General features: G+C 36.3%; 1 protein-coding gene and 1 long non-coding RNA gene across 13 annotated transcripts in view; one reads left to right on the top strand and one right to left on the bottom strand.

The window, feature by feature from the left end:
* LOC149501776 (uncharacterized) overlaps window positions 1-20,971 on the bottom strand; it is a 423,933-nt gene that overhangs the window by 136,404 nt on the left and 266,558 nt on the right. The gene's annotated exons all lie outside the window — the stretch shown is intronic.
* dac (dachshund family transcription factor) overlaps window positions 17,965-20,971 on the top strand; it is a 174,941-nt gene continuing 171,934 nt past the window's right edge. For 5 of the 12 annotated variants that reach the window (XM_028178636.2, XM_028178632.2, XM_028178631.2 and 2 more), the window contains exon 1: window positions 17,972-18,669. In XM_028178636.2, coding sequence (XP_028034437.2) covers window positions 18,104-18,669 — 566 coding nt within the window. In that variant the 5' untranslated portion in view covers window positions 17,972-18,103. Of the gene's footprint in view, window positions 18,670-20,971 lie in introns of all 12 variants that reach the window. The other 7 variants (XM_028178637.2, XM_028178629.2, XM_089731883.1 and 4 more) reach the window with 6 other exon arrangements.

Below are 20,971 nucleotides of genomic sequence, written 5' to 3'. Positions count from 1 at the left end.
ATCTTCAGTTTGTATAGTTCCCATTCTCAGTTGAATTCCTTAATTTTCTTTTACGGCATTCACATTCTAGCCTATCACAATTTAGGGTCATGTTGTGCAAAGAAAAAGTATGATAGCCTCGCGACGGCAACGGTTAGTGATGTTTATCCTTACGTTAGGCTCTACTGTCAATTGATCTTGAGTGGTCACTGTCACCAATAATCATCAGTGTAGGTACTTAGTTTTAGCTTAACTTACATTCGGGGTACTGGAATCAAGCGATGCGATGTCAAATTAAAGTAAGTGCCTAATAAAAAATTCCAAGTATTAACTGGTTACTGTGAAACACTCTTTTGTAAATAACATATCGTTCGAAAGAGAACTTACAAAGCTTCGTGTAAGCACCGTGGAGAATAAATTTAAATTATGCAGGTGTATAAAATATATCAGGTATGATTTAAAAAGAAAAAAAACTTTTTCTATCCTTTCTAACATAAGCGAATTATAGAAAACATGCTTGTGACTTCGATTATCTGGTTATATATAAATCGTGAACAGAAACAAATCCTGTTCGGTATAAACAGCTTACGACACATTCTATGCATTCTTGCTTAGATAATCTGTGCACAATCTATCCATATGTCAAACATAAAATAATTATACTTAGGTATTCTTGAAAATTCTAAGACCGATATCATTAAAATTTTATAGATTTTTAAAATCAACTTTAGTTACATTCTCCATATGTACCTACACAAATATCCATCCATACATATAAAACATGAATTTTTCAAAGTTTATTACATTGAAATATACCTATGTGAAATTTTATTTGTTTTGGGTGTATGCAGACTTCGTATTTATTCTGTTCTAGATATATAAAACAAAGCCTATATCGCACGAGGTGGGAACATAATTGAAACTTTTACGGTTTAATCTCCCCTTTTTTACTGTCATTATATTGTGACGTTTCGAAGGACGATTGAGGTGTTATCCGTCGATATTTCAATATTGTGCTAACTTTCGTTTGTTTTTAGTATTAATCTAAATCAGGCCAAGAAATGGGAGAAAAAAAAAAAAAAATTAATCTAAAGCCTACATAGGTTCGTGCTTATTTTAGGATTTTCTGTATGTTATTGAGATATTGGGATTAGACAATGACGCTAGGGCTAGTTTTTTCTTCCTCCAAACTCGATAGTTAAAACCTATTAGTTCTCGTAAATACCTACATCAAATTTAAAAGTTTAATAATATGCAATGAAATTACAGTTCAGATATCTTGTATTAAAAGTATGATAGTCAATGTACTAAGTTAAAACTTGAAAACCTTATCGAAATGGCGCGACATAATGTGATATCACCCATCGACATAAAATAGCACAATGTGTCTAGTCGACGCCGCGTTCGACGTTATTGATACACGGAAAAGATTTCTCTTTGATAGTTGCGGTCGGTGCGTTTTGACGCCTCACGCTTTAGCCAGTGTTGTAAATAACATTTTGAAATATCGATAAATTACAAATAGTAATATCGATAGTAAATTAAAAATTTTGTACAATCAATGCTTTATTACGAGGCCACAAAAAAAAAAAAAACTCATAGGATTTTGGTGATTCCTTTTTATTTGAAAGCTGGCGCTTCTCATGGGGTCCCATTTAAAATTTTCAATATCTGACTGCGAGTTTTTGAGTTATGCTTAAAAATGCATATTTAATTGACTTCGACGTAACGACGAAGTAATGACGTTATTATACACTTTTTATGAAGGTATCCGAGCATCTTACAATCCCCATCAGTAACTTTAAATGGTTTATCTCAGAGCTCGTCAATTTAAATCACTTACTCGACATACGTGATATCGTTAATACCTGATGGAATTTTCACAATAGTGCTATTTCTCATTGACCACTTTGGAAAATCTAGGTACTTTAACAGAAATTTACAGAACCTCCTAATTCCTGCCGATAGCCAATAATTGCCTATGATAAAATGAGGAAATTCATAGGAAACGTTTCAAATTCAGTTGCTGGCAGCTAGATTTCTTCTAATTTCAATATCGATGTACAAAACTTACGTTAACCGGACACAGCACTATGCCCCATAACATAAGGCGAATGGTTCCCCACATCGCGTCACATTTATTGATGGACTTTGGAAGTTTTCAATATTATGGCTACTTTACATATCATACGGATAGTTTTATTACGATTTCGCATTTGCCGCCTGATGTGAAAACCGATTTTCAACTGGGAGAACGTTGAGTAGTTTTTTGAGTTAGAATAAAATTGAGAATATGGAACTAGCAAGTAGATCAATTTCAAACATACCATTGATTTTTATCCCATTATAGGTAGTTGGATAATGTTCACATCATTATTTTTCTATTTTATCTTCTTCTATTCTAGATTACATGGATTGTACTCCATATCGCTACCAGATGAGCCTCTAACGTACCACGTGGCACTTACTTTCTGCCTTAGGTTTCATTCGTTACAATTAAACGTAATTGTGACAACATTTAAAACCTTTAACTCTTTGAAAATGCCGTAAATTAAAGATAAGTGTTAGTAACATTTTTTATAGTTTATTGGTAACTTTCCCTATTTTCTCCGTCTAAGCGACATCGCTGGAACCGTACGTCATTTTTATGTGGCTACTTTTCGACATTATATTCTTTCCTATTGTCGCAAAGGTGCTCATAGGGATAAGGGTTTTAATATACGATTATCGGTGGCACTCACCATTGTGTTTGACCTATTCTTTGAGTTATCGCTCTTATCTACAGTGATAGCTCAATTTCGATATTTTTAAATGAATATCACTTGAATTTTGGGCTATATCAACTTCGAAGGAGCGTTGAAGTAATGAGTTTTTTTCCTACCTACTCGCTGCTAGCTTAAGAGGCTACGTGCGGTCGGGTAGGTGAGCTGACGGGCTCAATCTGAGAGAATTTGCTAACACTAGCACTAGTAAGGCAGTGCTTCGCAGAATCTACCACCGGATCAGAAACGTGACACGCTGAGAAGATCCGGCGAGAAAGTGGAAAATTACGTTAAAGTCTTCTGACGCACCAGCCATCTTTTTTGAATTCAGGTTATTTTTTAATTTCAATTAGCAGGACATATGAATTTTTTTTAAATGCACTGTTGTCCGGGTCATGCTGAGAAATTTGCCAACACGAAAATTATACAGCGTTCAAAATGTCGGGAATAACAAAATGACAATATTAATAATAATAACTGGGAACAAAGCAGGCACAGTTATCTCTGACTCACGAAAATCAAAGGAAAAAATAATAGTTTTCAAATAATTAAAGCACTCAAGATAAGTTAATTTCGTCAAAGTTTTCTCAATGTTAATTTTTATTCATTTCAGCAAACCTTTTGCAGTTCCAATTTAAAAACTGTCGAAAACAAAACTCCGAAGTTTTTGTCCGGTGTAAATGTTAAAAAAAACTAACATTAAGTTAAAATATAGTCGTGACTAGCAACATCTTGAAAACGTCCTTATCCGACGAACACATAAAAAGCAGACATCGTTTTTCTTTTAAAAAACTCTCTCATTTGCCTATCAATAGTGTTTGAGGCAGATCTGACCGTAATAAATGTCATATTTTATGGCACTTAGGAAAAAATGCAAGGGAGCCATTTTACATTTTAGCTAGTGACCGGGGATCGCTATGTCGAATTACATATTTCGAGTAGCCGTTTCCTTGGGGAATTTTTAAGTAGTTTCATGCTTTGTCGTCTCATTTTTTTGTGGTATTTTAATGACGTGTTGATTTTATTTCGCCTAATCCACCTAGCCTATTGTATCGGTAATTAGATTGCTGATATTTTGAATAGTAGCTCACATTAATTCATGGTAGGGAGTCTTGTGAGCCCGCACGGGTAGGTACCGCCATGCCACCTATTTCTGCCGCGAAGCAGTAATACGTTTCGGTTTGAAGGGCGAGGAAGCAGTTGTACTGTAAAACTGAGACTAGATAAGTTAAGATAAGTGAAGCTATTTATTTACATGTTGAGGTTCATAAACTCCGATAGCTACTTAATACCAGGTGAGCCGTGAGTTCGTTCTATCGTCTGAGCAATAAATAAATAGAAACTACATTAGGCAAACTTTCTTTACTCTGTCAGCACTTATTATTTTTTTTAAATTGCCGTATTGTATATTTTGTAGGAATTTCGTAAGTCTGACTATTACCTATATCAAATTAATTAATGTTCATACAGAGGGTTGATTGTTATGAGTTCGTTCATTCCTACAAAGCCGTGAAACTGGTGTGTCGCGCTATCGTATCAGATTAGGCGCTACCATTGTTGCTCTAATGAGATTACCCATGTATGATGCAAAATACCGCCGTGGAGTACTGAAATTCACTAAAATGCATGCTTAGTCGCTAAATAAAGCTAGATTATGCGGGAGTTGCTTTCATGGTACAGTGTCGTGTAAAATTTGTTCTAAAAATTAATGACACTCTATGCAATCGTATTACTATCGAAATATTCATTTTATATTATTTAACGACAAGGCCTTCTAGTAATATTTGTTTTTTAATCCGGTTTGGAGTACCTTAATTATTTTTAACTATAATATTACTGAAAAATAGTTTGCTATTTAGTTTTTTTTAATGTTTCAAAATTATCATATCATGTCGAATAACTCATAAGTCTCGGAGTCCAATATTGTATTTTTTATTTATTTCGTTCTCTTTCAGATGTACCTACTAAGTAAATCTAGCAACGAGTTAGCTCGCTTATGTACATTAACCAAATAAATAAATAAACGTCAATTTGTGTATGTTACACGTCGTGTGTGATCAATCAAATAAGGACATTAAATGAAATGAAAGTATTACTGCTAAATACGATGCCGCCCTGTTTGCTTGCGTCAAAACGTGCCTAAAACTAAGCGACACGTATTATTGGGTTACATTATACGCAATGCAATCACTCAAAAATTGATAGCGGCTTTCTCACCAAAGTCAGTCCAAAATGCAAATTGAAAAATAATTAAAAAATCCTCGCGAGCGCAAATCAGGTGAGGTTCAGTTCATATTTGGTATTATTACACGTATTAATCATAAATAGCTGTAATTACGGTCTAGTGATTTGAATACGTCGGTAAAAAATAATTACAAATATTTAAGCTAACACTTCTTGGGTAAGTTCCTTTAAAACCGTCTAGAGGATTAGGCGTTTGAATTCCATGGCAACAAAATTTTCAAACTGCTTACTTTACCCACAATAAGCCATTAAAAAAAATCTTAATAAGATCACAATCTATTCTGTTGTTGACAAGGCCTCGTCAAGGGGTAAGAAGTTAACGGATTGATGGATAGTGGATTGTAATAAAATGCTTTACGCAAATATGCTTTCGAATAAAATTGATCATTGACGGAGGGTGGCTGTGTCGCCAGGAAGACGATAAGGAATGTGGTTTTGCTAAATAATCTGACACTTCTAACGTAAGAAGTATTAAAAATAATCCATGTTTGTTTAGTTTGTGAAAAGTATAAACGTTTTAAAGGCATATTGGATTATAAATTTGCTTATTTATAAATGAACAAAGACCCAAATAAAGAGAACTGTATTATTTTTATTAAAACAGTGTGTTTCTGTTTTTGGCTTAAGTTTCGTTTAATCCTTACTTAAAGCATTTGGTTCTAGCTTGTCATGAGAAAGCTTAGAAGAGGTTTCTTTTCCTTAAAAAAATCTGATAAGTATTCGTCTCTTTAAAGGTACGCGATTGCAGGTCGTTCATTGGTAATTCAATTCGTACTTTGTACAGAAAAGTTTCTGGTACTTTAGGTTGTACCATCAGTAAGCTATAGGTTCCACTTTCACAATCAACGGCCCAAAAACTTAGGTTTCCTGGGGTACCGAAAACATACATACGTGAAGTATGCATATCCACATTTCGAAATTCAAATATATTTCACTGTTAGCTCTCTATTCTATTCTATTTCACTAGACTCCCTCTGGCAATCGAACTTGGACTCCGTGGTAAAATAGGCAGAGTCGGCAGCTACTACAAAGGTTTACTAAGCAATAGAACAGCCAAGGGATTAGAAGATAGATTTTACTGTTTATGTCTGTTGTTATTAAAGTTTTTATCGATTATATTATAACTAGCAAATTGAGGTTCTTAGTTTAATTTTAGTGTAGTATTATTAGTTTTAAAATAATTTCAGCTCAGTACACCTCTGTGCTATTATTAAAGAGTTTTTCATTCGTTATATTTAGTACACAACTACAGGTACTCATTAATATGGATATTACCATTTATTTCTTTGAATTGCTACTGTTTAAAATTCCATTTTTTTTCTCTACATCTCTACATGATACTGTGACATGAGTTTAAGAAGTTGCCGCTTCAGATCTTCACGTTTCAATATTGACTTTCGAAGAGTGTACGTTTTCGATAAAAAGATTCGCGCATATTGTCAGTAACCGCGGTACATTCAAAACGCGTCACGCGTTGACATCCGACTTCGGATCGTTTCTAAACACGTTCGCTTGTTCAGGGTTGAGGAATGCGAAGTTCTTAAATATTTAATACCTAATAATAGAACAGCTGTGTGGGTACACCAATTTTATCGTAACGACCGCGCCATTATTGTGCATTGATGTATGTATGCAGTTATATTGTGAGCCCTCACGGATAATTTTCATCAAATTGCCTATTTTTGGTGCACTTTTTGGGTACTTGTGTTATTCGCATTTGTAGCTTGCAAATAATTAGTGGGTCAATAGTTACTCGAGACAAATTAACACGTCATTTCGGATCCTCCGATCCACTAACGGTGCTTTTAGGTACTTCAAGCACCGGTCACCGTTCTCGTCGAAACCGTCGCTTGCGACGAAGGGCTCGACGAGTAAATTTACCCTCAGAGACAGCCCACTAAGTTTCTCGCCGGATCTTCTCAGTGGGTCGCGTTTCCGATCCGGTGAAAAAAAAAGAGACAAACGAGATTTTGAATTTTGACATCTGTGTCTGAACTGTGTAGAAACTTTGCAGAGTTATTGAAATTGCGCTTCAAGGAAGGTTTTTACATAGAACCTAGATAGGATTCAGCGCATGAATACCATCGCACACCTTATGACACAAAGTCCCAGTTAAATTTAAACTATTTAGGTTTTTATTGAAGTGTTACTAAATCAATAACACGAAATGCCTATTGCATTCTTAAAAATGCTTAAAGAAACAACGTTACAATTTTTTTTAATATAATATAATCATGTATCGTCGGCTGCGTTTAGAGATGTACGTAATGTGTGTACACATCGTGAGTATATAATAAAGCTCTCAACTATTTCTCATTTTAAACTAAAATCATAGACTTAGATTTTTTTTATTGCCCGAGCAGGCAGACGAGTATACGGCCTGCCTGATGGTAAGTGGATACCGTCGCTCATGGACATCAGCAATGCCACGGGCAGAGCCAAGCCGCTGCCTACCGCTTCGATAGTCCTGATAAGGCTAATTTTTTTGGGCTTAATATTTATACAGTTCGCTGTTTAACTCATTTAGTAATAATACCCATAATTGACAGCCCTGAATGGTATTTCTCGGGATCACGGGGCGACCGCCCTTGTCACTGTGCACAGTCAATACGCGCGGGTGTGAATAATTTTTCATCTATTCCCATTATATTTCACCGTTCAATATGTTATTGTCGTGTCTTTAATGTTCCAAATCGTATGAAATAAATAAACGTAAAGCTAAGCTAAAGTGTTTGTTATTAAAATTAGAATCTCCATATTCTAAATTCCACAAATAACACAAAAGTTCGGGTGCTCTCTTTTTTAGGAAGAAAAACGTGCTCTACGAGTACCTACTTTGATCCTTCAGAGTTAATTAACGTAAATTGTCTATACATTAATCTGTGAAAATTTTAAAAGGTAATAAATAAAAGCATAATGACAAAACCTAAAAACCACCTACTGCTTCTAAAAAACACACGAGACTATTCAGGGGGAAAAGTATCATTCATTCCGCGGTGCGGTCAGCTTCGACTAAGCCGCCCCGCAAAGTCAAAAGAGCTTTGACTTCAAAGCGCCGTAGAATAACTGGCAACACCAAGAGAATGCAAAATAAACTGCAACACTATAGAGAGTGCAAAATAAATGTAGCAACAGCACATTACACAGCCATTGAATCAAAGACAGTCCGAGCATGAAGTGATGAAAAGTAGGAAAAAATAATAAAGTTGGCTATAATGCACACGCTTCAGAGGGATGACTATTCTGGGATCTTGAGGTAGAACACAGAGTATCTATATTACATAATTACCACAGATAAAATTGTGAACTATTTTTTTAATTCATCTAAAAAATCACATCCGTTAATTATCATATTTCATCGCGTTGTTCCCCTTTAAGTTTTAGGTTTCTCATAGAGTCAAAATTTAAGTGCCCGTTTCCACATTCTAGTAAGATTTTTTGTTGCTTAGAGAATATGACGAGCGACCAATAGATACTACCACATTAATGTAGCTGCCGATTTTGAGGCAGTAATATGAGGTCGAAGATGTTTACGGCTGTTCCAGGTGAAACGATTAAATTCTTTGTTACAAAAGCACGAAGATCAACTCTGCGGTTACGCTATATTTTATATTACATGAATCATACTTCAGATAGAAATGAAAATATAGAAGTAATATAGAAAATACACAAGAAGAAGAATTAGAAAACATTATACAGACATGACAACTACTGCAGATGATGGGATGCTTTGAAAATAGTTCTCACTGGTAGCCATGGATCTTGCTGGAGATCCGTCACATGAGTAGTAAACTCACGTGCCTTCGAACACAATGTTGATAGGCGATAACTAAAATAAAGGTTTTTTATTGAAATTAATTATTTTTCCACATTTTCTCCTTTGGTTGACGAGCTTATGACCCACATGAAGATAAGTAGTCATCGTCGCTCATGGACAACAGAAATTCTAGAGGTATAGCCAGTTTTAAAAAAAAAAAATATTCTCGTCAAGACACCGACAATATCAGGGCCAACACTCTCGTTAATGTGATTGCAGAATAAAATAAAGGTTGATTATGATTTGAATTAAAAAAATAAAAGCTACGCAGTATCCAGAATACGTTTCCACATGTAGACTACACCAGTCGCAACCGAAGGGCTGAGTCAACATTGACAGATACTCGCCGCGACCTGCGCGACTGTAACATCAAAAGAAATGCCAGTCTCAAAGCTGAGCGCAAAGTGGGACTTGAATCACACCTGGTAAACACATCTCAACAGTTCAGGCGCTACAAACATACCTAATTACCGTATGACATAAGCACTTCACACTTGGAAGCTAATAGATAGTGTATTTTAATACGCTTTTATTAGCTTCAGACCCATGTATGTTTGTAACGGAATCTTTCAACATGATTTTTACCCCCTTCAAAACTTCGGATTAACTCGAAATCTGGTATACTTATTTAAGGACTAAAGACAATTCAATATTTAAAAAAAAAATTGAGAAAAACACTTGAAAAAATTGAAATTCAACTAAAAAATGAAAAATAAATAATATTGGATTTTCTATAAAAGCGTACTTGGTTAGTTTTTTTTAAACTATTATTTATTTCAATAATGATTTGACTCTATATTTTTAAAAGTCGATGTGTTTGTCATGTTTCATAAAGACTACGAAACTGTTGGACTGATTTAGATGAATTTTTTATGTCATCTTCAGATTCACCTATTGGATGATTTACGGAGTTTGGCAGCAATCGGAAAATATCACTTCACTTCTTTTAACTGTAATTTTGATGGACGAATCTAAAAACCTTCCAAATTTCCTTGTCATTTGTCACAGATTTTTCATTAGGAATAGAAAGATGGCCGGACTAAATGGTTTACTATTGGTAGGCTGTTTCGTGAGGCTACACACATATTACCATTGCCCGCCTATTTCTGCCGCAAAGTAGTAATGCGTTCCGGTTTTAAGGGAGGGCCGGTTGCTCCACAATACAATTGAGATTTCAAACTCACGTCTTCAATTGGGTGAATTCCTTCATAATGTGATTCTTCTAATCACTTGTTACCAGATGTGCCTTGAGCTCATTTGCTCGTCTGTGAAATACAGAAAAAAATGAATTAAAGAAAAATTCGAAATACGATACAGCATTTTTTTATTTATTTCACTTGACATCATCATATCGTTCTCACGAAATATTAGTTTGTGAATCAACTTTTAAAATAGGTGAGCCTCGTAATTATGTTGTGATGTAATTACTAGTAATTATACCGGGGTACCTGGAGTCCGGAAGCCACTTAAGCACCAAACGGCGCATAAGCACGACGCCCATCTATGACCATGAAAATCTTACAATTTTTTTATTGCCTTTGCAGGCAGACGAGCACACGGACCACCTGTTAGTAAGCGGTTACCGTCGCTTACAGACGTCAGCAATGCCAGGGGAAGAGTCAAGCCGCCTCCTACCATTATTACTGAAGTGTAGATAATATGCAATGTTGCATTTTGCAATGTGTTACTGGTGGTAGAACCTCTTGTGACTCCGCACGGGTAGGTACCACCACCCTGTCTATTTATGCCGTGAAGCAGTAATGCGTTTCGGTTTGAAGGGTGGGGCAGCCGTTGTAACTATACTGAGATCTTAGAACTTATATCTCAAGATGGGTGGTGCATTTACGTTGTAGATGTCTATGGGCTCCAGTGACCACTTAACACCGGGTGGGCTGTGAGCTCGTCCACCCATATAAGCAATAAAAAAAATGTATGTGCGATGTCGGGCGACGCTCCTGCGAGGGCAGTCGTTCGCCTAACGCCAGCTAAGCTAGGTGTCCAATAAATGTGTAATATGTCATCAGTATTTTATTGAAGAACCCAACTAATTGTTACTAAACTAGTTTAGTTTCTGTTTAGTTGTGCAACATTGCATATTATCTACACTACATTACCAATGATTATTGTATGTTTCTAAACATTCCAATACTATTTTTCAACTAGGTTTTCGATTCTTGTCGCTTAGCAACGATATACTACCTGGAGCCACTGCGGTCATCCACAGTGCGTTTCCAGAGATCTTTTTTGCCACGTACCATCCGGCTATGGAATGAGCTCCCCTCCACGGTGTTTCCCGAGCGCTATGACATGTCCTTCTTCAAACGAGGCTTGTGGAGAGTATTAAGCGGTAGGCAGCGGCTTGGCTCTGCCCCTGGCATTGCTGAAGTCCATGGGCGACGGTAACCACTCACCATCAGGTGAGGTCAGGGCCGTATGCTCGTCTGCCTACAAGGGCAATAAAAAAAAAAATTTTTTTTACTAAACTAGTTTAGTTTCTGTTTAGTTATGCAACATTGCTTATTATCTACACTACATTAGTAATGATTACTGTATGTTTCTAAACATTCCAATACTATTTTTCAACTAGGTTTTCGATTCTTGTCGCTTAACTACGGAGTCGGAGTAGTAGAATAATGTGACGTCATTCAATGTTACATTTTGTAAACTATATTCTAAAACGTAATTTACGGCGAGCGCCTTGCAAGCCCGCCCAGCCTTGCATTGTGGACAGATTTAATTTTCGTAGTTGGAAAGGCCACTAAACGTGCATAGAGGTAATGTTGGTCGCATTGTTTACTGCACAACGGACTACTGCAGGCAAACGCGACGTAATTAATTGGATATGGCTTGTGGACTGTGGTATTCGCTTTGTTGAATTCTCCCGCATTTTCGTATGCAAGTAGCGATTTATTGGGAAAATCAAATGTGCTGAGTCGTATTTAGAGTTCAAATTCAAATTCAGATAGGCTATAAATATATTGAATTAAATTCTAGAAATACACGGGGACATTTTCTTAGTACTGTTACATGAATTTCTTTAAACGCGGTTTGAAGATATTTCTATGGGTGGGTGTAATCACTTACCGCCAGATATGCCAGACCGCCAGATAAGCTCCTTTGCCAAGCGAAAAAAAACAACAAATCAGATTCACTTTTTTTGAGATTTTCATTACTTCCCTCCATTTACTATATTAAGTTGGTATAAGGTGATTTTTTTGTGTGACATAAATTTGATTAATAGTGATTTCGGAAGATATTTTCAGTCATTGTCTTCTCTTTATAATTTCTCGGACACTTTGTTTCGAAATATTCAATGGAAGTAATGCCTTCTTGCTTAAATAATACATAAATAAAAAACATTTTTGTTTGTCTTAGGTGGGTCCTAAGGTCAGTCAAAATTCTGTATACGGATTTTTTTTTCATTCTCATAAGATCTAATTCTGATTATTTAGAGATTTTTTGTAAAAATAAATTGCAAAAACTTAACATTCTTCGAAATTTGATTAATAGAGTAAGACAGATAAGAAACGAAAGAGAATATTGTGAAATCGACCATATCACTCTGTAAATTAATTCACCTATATGCATTCTATACATTAAGCTAGGTGAAATTCGCGTTTCACAACGGGGATTACAGATGGGCGTCCTAGAGTTACGGCTTTAATATAAAAATAAAGTTTTACGAGTACGCGCAGTCTGTTGCCGTTTTGCAATGTTGAGCCCGATTTATTGCCGGGAACGACCATTCATTCACTATAGTTTTGGTGGCCTAATCCTTGATTTTCCTCCGCGGATTTTATGTAAAGCAAGCGGTGCACTCACAAAACTTGAAATAAAAAAATTATAATAATATTACTTACATTACAATACGCGCAACGAAAGTCACATTTTATTGCGTTCGATTGTCTAATGAAATTGATTTAATTCGTATTATATTTGTTTTAAAAACAGATTAAGATACGCAGCTATTTCCTTTTAAACGTGTAAATACGTTGAGCAGATTCGAAAATTTCGGAGGCTTTATTCAAATGTATAAGGTGGATACATTTTTTTGTGTGTTTTGGGGTTTTGTACATTTTGAAACTGTCACAATAAACTAGTCTTAAAATCGAGGACAGTGGCAACAATGTGTAACAGGACGTAAATTAAAAAACAACGTAGGTACATTAAACTGTCGTATATAAAACCTTGTGAAATCTCAGCAAGGATTGTGGATGATAAGTGGTTTAGTGCTGTTAATTTGTTTGTCTGTTGATAATGAGAACTCGAGATTATCTGGCGGGTGAAAAATATTCCGCGCTGTACCCGAGATAATGAACCGGCTCCGTTAAGACGACTTTAAATTTGTGATTTGAATTTTATTTATAACAAATTAGTTATTGTTTTTGTTTATTGTTCATTTTAATAAAACTTGATTTGGTTAGCTCTTAAATCAGAACTATAGGGTGAAAGCTAACGGACACAAGAAGAGCTTGAAGTAGGTAGTATATTGTACCAAAAAATATTTACATTTAAATTTTGTCCCTGAAAATTTTCTCTGTTAAGAATATAATAGGCAATCTTACATATAAATGTAAATCTTACATATAAATATAAGATTGCCTATTAGTTTTAATAGGTTTTAGTAGGTTTAGTTTCCTTCGAATAACCTATCTCTTTACCTATCAGGCCACAGACGTTCACTATGGGCTCACCCAAGACTCTCCACAACGAGTGGACCTGCACTGCCCGCATTCCAGCGGACTGCAGATTCCGGCGACCTACAGCAGGTCATCGATTCACCTCGTGGGATGTCTATTCACGCTACGTCTTCCAGCGCGTGTTTGCCACTCGAAAACTGTTTGCCCCAGCGACAGCGACTTCAACCTCGCAATCCTTTGGCTAATATCGATTATCATGATTTTCCTGCGAATCTTCTTATTCGTAATTCGTTTTCGCTGATAAATCTGAGCATATCCTTCTCCATAGTTCTCTAGATGACCTTGAGCCTTCTGACAAGCCCTATTGTGCTAAAATAAATAAACTTTAATCTCTAAAATTTAAAACACATTTAAAAACACGCCTTAACAGTACGACCACGTAAAACATTTTTAATACCAACTATTTTTCAGTCATTACATTGTTTCGGTCTGTAAATATAGATAACGGTGTTCTTTGTTACTTAAACATTGCGCTGTGACACGTCATTATCTTTGAAATATGATTGATATTAATTATACTATATATGTTTTTATGTAAAAGCTGTTTACAATGTACCACTGAGTAATCATGATGGTTTTAAATTTTAAAAAAAACATGACATCAGGGCTCTTAAATTTAAAACTGTTTTTAAGTTTTTCGGTGATTTAATTGGATTCGGTCAATGTGATTTCGTTTCTTTTGCAGAGTTAGCTTGCATAGCAAACATGCGTTGCGTTGGTATGTGTCAAGTTTTAAGGATGGGTTCGCTTTATAACAATGCTGTTGGTATTTCAATGTCAAATTACTAATTGATTCTTGGAATTCATATTGCCGTTTTTAGAATCGACTACCACTTAGAACCAGGTTGATATTCACGTGATTTGCTCATCTAGGCTAATGATAAACTGGATGAGAAAAATCTACATATTAATTCTACATGTCAAAACTGTGTAGTTGTCATTTTTATTATAGTTGGACCTAAAGTTAACTTTATCTTTAGTATCACAGTTGTTGTTTATTGCTATTTTCAAATATAAAAATATTATTAATTACCTACGTTACACGTACCAAGACTGTAATGGCAGTACTCTAATACTACTCTACTACTCTATGGCTTTTAGAGTGGGGTAGGTACCACCATCCTGCTTATGGATATCCGCCGCGAAGTAGTTGTACTATACGTACTATTCAAACTATATTATTATATTATTGAGAATTCAACGAAATGTCTTAATGTGTTTGCATTGTGACATTTATGAGAGTCAGTAATCAGTTAAGAAGCAATACCACAAGTTATCCTGGACCTTATACACATATTCAATGCAAAAAGAACTACAAGCAAAAAATTCATGATGATAAAAATAACGCACTTAAAAATTAAAATAAAATTAAGTAACGTTTTAATTAATTAGTGTTCTAGAAAATTCTGTCAAGTTCTTTTATGGTCGGTAGAAAAACCAGACAATAGTCGTTTGGTGGATCGGCGCTCTGTTTAATGAGTATCCTGTGTGTACAGCTCGGCAAGAGTGTTTGACAATTGTTAAAACTGCATAATAACCATTTATAGACCAGCTCACCGATCCTGGAGTTGATTGCTCCATATATGATATATACCCGGATTAAATGGTGCTACTGAGTCTCTACAAAAGCGCTTTTATAAATTCCCTAATGTACGTGAGAAGTATGCCGTCGTTCAATCGGCTCCGGCAATCGGTTCAATCCTTAACTTCTAGAACAGTGCAGAGCAAAAGACAGCTCATATGTGGAATCATTCACAAGATATATTTGATACAATTGGTCTCGTCCAATAACGTGGTCGGAATGTTCTTGGGGTTGCATTATATCGATCGCGATCCGATCGCGTAACAATATACCAGTTTCGTTACTCGTAAGACTTGGTAATGAAACGGTGACAGCGTTTAAGGTAGCCTTAGGGTTTTAAAAACTATGCTTAGTAAGTTCAAAAATGACATCATTGAAATATATATTTTATAGCTTAGATGTGTTGACGAACTCAGGACCCAACTGGTGTTAAGTGGTAACCGGAGCCCATAGACATCTACAACGTAACTGCCGCAACCCACCTCGAGTCATGAAGTGTAAGGTCTCAGTTTTAATGTACGTAATACGTACTAGTGGCCCTAAGCGATCAGTTCACGGCGTACCTACTTCTTCTTGGAGTCGACTTGCGTTGTAGAGTGAACGCAGCTTCAAGACATGAGGTGGAAGTCTCAATTATATTATACAGTTCCTCCACCCTTCAAAGAGGATCTGACTGCTTTGCGGCAAATATGGACAGGATGTTGCTCTTTACCCAGACTTACGATACATCCTACCGTATTGGTATTTTTTACCATTCCATTTGATTCCTTTACCAAAATAACCCTGCGTGAAAAATTGCTTCCTATCGAATACCAGCATACCCACACTGAGTTTCTCGTCAGAGCTTCTCAGTGGGTTGAGATTCCGATCCGGTGGTAGATTCAGCGAAGCACTGTTCTTGGTAGGGCTGGTGTTAGAAAATTCTGTTAGGTTGAGCCCGTGAGCTCACCTACCCATCTGAGTGTAGCTGGAATAGTCCTTTATACTATTAGCGATTAGGTAGGGGGAAAAAATCAAGAGCAATAAAAAAAAATTCTAACATACAGCTTATTTAGTTAAATAAAAAAACCTATATCTGCCATACCCATCGATATGTGGTAATATATCGATGGCCATACCTATTAAATTTTTTCGTGACATTTTAAAAATACTAAATCTGATGCTAATAGACAAGTAAAATCATACCAGAATATCTATACTAATATATAAATCTACAGTGGTTTTACGGATGTTCCGTTATAACTACTGAACCATGCATCCGATTGACTTGAAACTTGATATCCATGTAGAAAATACATGTACTTAATGGATAGGCTAATATTTAGGGATAATAATAATGATAATAAATAATAATGCTAATTTTAAATGCCCAGCGAAGCGGGTGAGTACGGCTAGTTGGCTTATAAGAATATTAACAAAAATGCTTACCTTCTAAACGTAAAACAAGTTTACATCTCGATGCTATGAACGTGATTTGTTATGTTGTTTTGCAATAGGCATCACAACTAGAAAACCTGCCTTGGGATATAACACTGAAGCCTTAATTGCTTTAGAACTTGGCTGCCTACCTCTCAGATTGGGCCGCTCGATGGCTACGCGACAGTAAATCGCAGGAAATGTAAAGTTCCACACGGTCAAGCAGATCTAATTAAATTTCATAATTCGAACCAACCGCCCTCAAGTCAAATTGTTCAACTAGTTTTAAATTCTGACGACAAACTCACGAAATATGAAATTTCAAAAACGAATAATATTTCTCATCTTAATAAATTTGTGTTGTTTTCAGCTTACATGAGATGAGATGTCTTTTTTGCTTTAGGATCCCTAATATACTATCATCTTGTTAGTGCTTACGCTGTGTTCAGAAGCCGTGGTTGATGCAATATCCAAACGCTTTTCAATAAAATTTAACTTTTTTGTGAATCTGTTTGTATCGCTGTTTTTTCTTTTGCACTAAAAGATCAGCTTAGTAGATTTCGTTATTTATATTATAAAAAAAAACAGTTGTCACTTTTATTTTGTGTCCCAGGAAGTTACAGGAATAGATGTCATGACCTCTATTTTCGTGGTGATTACACGCTACGTTCAAAATTATGTCTCTACGTTCGAGATTCAAAATTATTAATTTCCATTTGACATGACCGAAATCGGGAACAAACCTCGTAAATTTTATTCAGGAAAACATTGGTTCGAATTTAACTATAGAAAACGTTGACATATTTGAATAAAGTGAAATTTAAAAATTGATTCTCTTCTTTTTTTCATCAATTCCAATCGACATTTCGAATAATTTAAAACTTTATTTTAATCATACTTAAATACAAGCCATAAAAAAATACTAAGAAAAAGCTTGTTACACATTTACAAATCTAATCCAGTAATCGATTATTAGTAAAACTCGTTATATCCGCCCGCCAAATCTAAATTCATTGGTGGATCGATTCGTAGATCATTTAAATGAATAAATTATATTCCTGATTTATACTATATACGTTACTATGTTCCCTATTTTTAATATACTTTTTTTAATATCATATCTAAATTGAACTAGGTCTTAATTTAGATTTCAATAAACAAATAATCAAAGACAAATTGGATAACTCAATAATATTTACTACAAAGTGTTAAAGGCTATGTCGACGAGAGCCGAGCGCTATGAGCGCTATGAGTGAGTGCGAGGTTTTACTGTTGTGATTCTTATTGATTACCGGTGACATAGTCAGCGGCGTAGTGAGCGAGCGCCCGCACCGCATCACTACCAAAAGAAACAGTAACGTTTCTTCGCGCGCTCGCTACGACAGATACGAAAAAAGAGGCGGAGACTGCACGCCGGCGTCGGCGCCCAATAGAGCGGGTTCGAGCCGGACCGGAGCCGGCGGCGCCGCCAATAGCGCAGCGGAGCCGGGGCGGGCGCGCGCACGCGGCCGCGCCCTCGCTCGCTACACGCTTTTTATTTATTGTTGCGCGGAAGAGCGCGCGCGACGGGCGTGTGATGCGCGTGTAGTCATATCCTCGCAGCATGGAGTCCGCCGTGGACTCAGCGTCGACCACGAGTGAGGTGAGCGGCTCCTCCGGGGGCTCGCCGAGGGTGAAGGCAGCGTCACCGGCTCGTGCGCTCAGCCCACCCCAACTGATGGCGCCGCGACTTCCGCTGCCGCCGCCGGGACTCGGTCTGTTAGGTTCTCTGCAGATGATGCACCACTCGCCGCTCGAGCTGATGGCGGCGGCGCACCATCACGGTCCGCCACGCTACGGTAGCCCGCCGCCTATATCTACTTCCGATCCTTCCGCTAATGAGTGCAAGTTGGTCGACTACAGAGGACAGAAAGTGGCCGCCTTCATCATCCAAGGTGACACGATGCTCTGCCTGCCGCAAGCATTTGAACTTTTCCTGAAACACCTGGTCGGGGGACTGCACACAGTGTATACTAAGCTTAAAAGATTGGACATAGTGCCGCTCGTATGCAATGTGGAACAGGTTCGAATATTACGCGGACTTGGCGCCATCCAGCCGGGCGTGAACCGGTGCAAGCTACTATCCTGCAAAGACTTCGACGTCCTCTACAAGGACTGCACAACGGCAAGGTACGTCTTGTCAAATAAACTTCGTGTGTGTCTCTGTACGATTCCTGTTTGCCGGGTACATGTGTACCTCTTCTTCAGGCTCCGTCTGGATGTAGATTTCAAACCATCTATAAGGACTGAATTATTTGCTTTTCATTTTGAATGCTACGAATTTTTAAGTTATATTGGTTTTTATTGATTTCTTTGCACCTTTACTTTTACATCTATAATTTACGAAGGTAATGGTAATCTAGAAAAATTCCTCTGAGGTCATTCAAATACCATTCGATTAGAATAAGTGAATACCTACGAACCGTGTACGTGTGTTATAGAAAAAACGCGATTTCGTGGTTTCCTATTGTTGAATGCCGTTCTTAGGCCTACAGAATATTCATAGTCCCAAAATTTTCGGGTTTTCGGTTTTAATAGACAGCTATTTGGAAAATCTACTTCTATATGGAAGTAGAACATTGCAAACTAAAAGAACACTTGTAGAACACAGCTCTGCCGGGAGAGCGTCGCATTAATTTTTCATATTTTAATACGCACCAAATATTTTCAAGGGGGTTAAATTTTAAATTGAGCTGCGACGGAAGGGTTAAATCCCTGTTAATTAGCGGCTCGGGTGTAAATATTTAAATAGTAATTTTTTCAAACGCTAAAGTTAGATTAAAAAAAAATTGTTTTGCGTGAAACGCGCGCTGTAGGCCTATATCGCTGTCCGGTTTTATTTCCTCGAATGCGTTTTTAAAAATGTAATGGCAAAGGGAAGTGTGCTTCTGGGAGGCGTAAAATCCACTTTTTTTACCGCACAGTCGGTTTGTTTGCAATATTTAGTATTTGTTTATAGAGGAGCGGAAATGTTCGGGTCGTCGTATATTCTGACTCAGAGTTTTTGTTTGATATGAAATCATGTTCGTGTGACTGATGACATCAGTTTTCAACAAAAATAGGGTTAATTCCTCAAAATGTTTTAGCTTTTAAAATAATGGTTTTTTATACCTTTGTTGCATCAGAATTAAAACATTATGCAAACATTATTATTATTTTGACAATACAATCCGCTATTAGGTATCTAAATTTACTAAAACCAAGATAGCCAGTGAGATTTTAGATTTTAATTAAAAAGAAATAAAACTTTTGACAGCTAGAGCGATTATGTTAACAATTAGTTGTATATCGATTAATAAACGAATGATATGTCTTATTTATTGTAATCAATAAATTGTATTAAAGCAGTCGTAAGAAAAATAAAAAGAGACGTCACTAATAAAAAAAAAATCCACGCAAACGGAACGAGCCGCCGCTCCGGTCGGATACTGATCTGTATTGACACGTTTCCACTATTACGACTCCGGTAATGGTATCGACAAAAAAATACTGTTTCGTTTTTAAAATAAACGTATATTATAATTTTTTAAAATGCTCTTCGACTGAATTTTTGGAATTTTGCATAATTTTTTTTGGTCTAACAAATTCTGTTTGTTAAATTGTTTATTCGATTTGAAAATGTTTTTTTTTTCTTCGATATTACAGTATTTTTATTACTTATGGGTAATTATTGTATCGATAAATCGTCTATAAATCCTTCTTATATTGATTTTAACGAAAAATAAGTTTATTATACACATTCAGTCTTACATAATTGGAGTTTTATCACGTTAATGTTGTGCTAACATTTTACATATTTGATTATATCTGTTTGTTTCCGTATAAAAATCGTACCGGCATTTTTGAAGGTTAAATGTTAAGAAGAGTACTCCGAGTTAATCTCGTGGATATTTTCGATTGATCTATCGATTTGAGTAGTGTGTTTTTTGGTGGTCACGGGAGATCGTAGATTAAAAACATAGTTCGTAAAACCTTAGACAGCAGACGCTGTTTTTTTAGGTGTTAAAATACCTAAATCAGACTTCATCAACTTTCCATCACTCTACGTGCTAATGGTTAGTACAAACAATGTAATAAAATATTTAGACACATGCCTGCGATATTTAAAAACAAACTTAATGTGTAAAGAAGAAAAGATGTTTTAGTTTTGAAATAAAAATTTAGATTCGAGTTTGTTTGTACAAAACCTTGTTTGTTATTTAATAATGAAGCATCTGACTGCACCCTATCCGACGTCAGATGTCACTACGAACGTGGAAATGCGATATTTTAGAAAAAAACGGAACGCCCGCATTACAAAACGTTGTGTAAATAATAGGAGTACGTTCCTTTTCACGCTTCAATAATTGCTCGACGGCAGATAAACGAGTGCATATCGTATTACGTGCGGTGCAAAGGAACTGCTCCGCTGTGACGTCACTTCTGTAACTCT

This window comes from Bombyx mandarina, chromosome 12 (genome assembly GCF_030267445.1).
Source record: "Bombyx mandarina strain Sakado chromosome 12, ASM3026744v2".
In the NCBI taxonomy this organism is placed as follows: Eukaryota; Metazoa; Arthropoda; class Insecta; order Lepidoptera; family Bombycidae; genus Bombyx; species Bombyx mandarina.
This window is presented reverse-complemented; position numbering and strand designations above follow the sequence as displayed.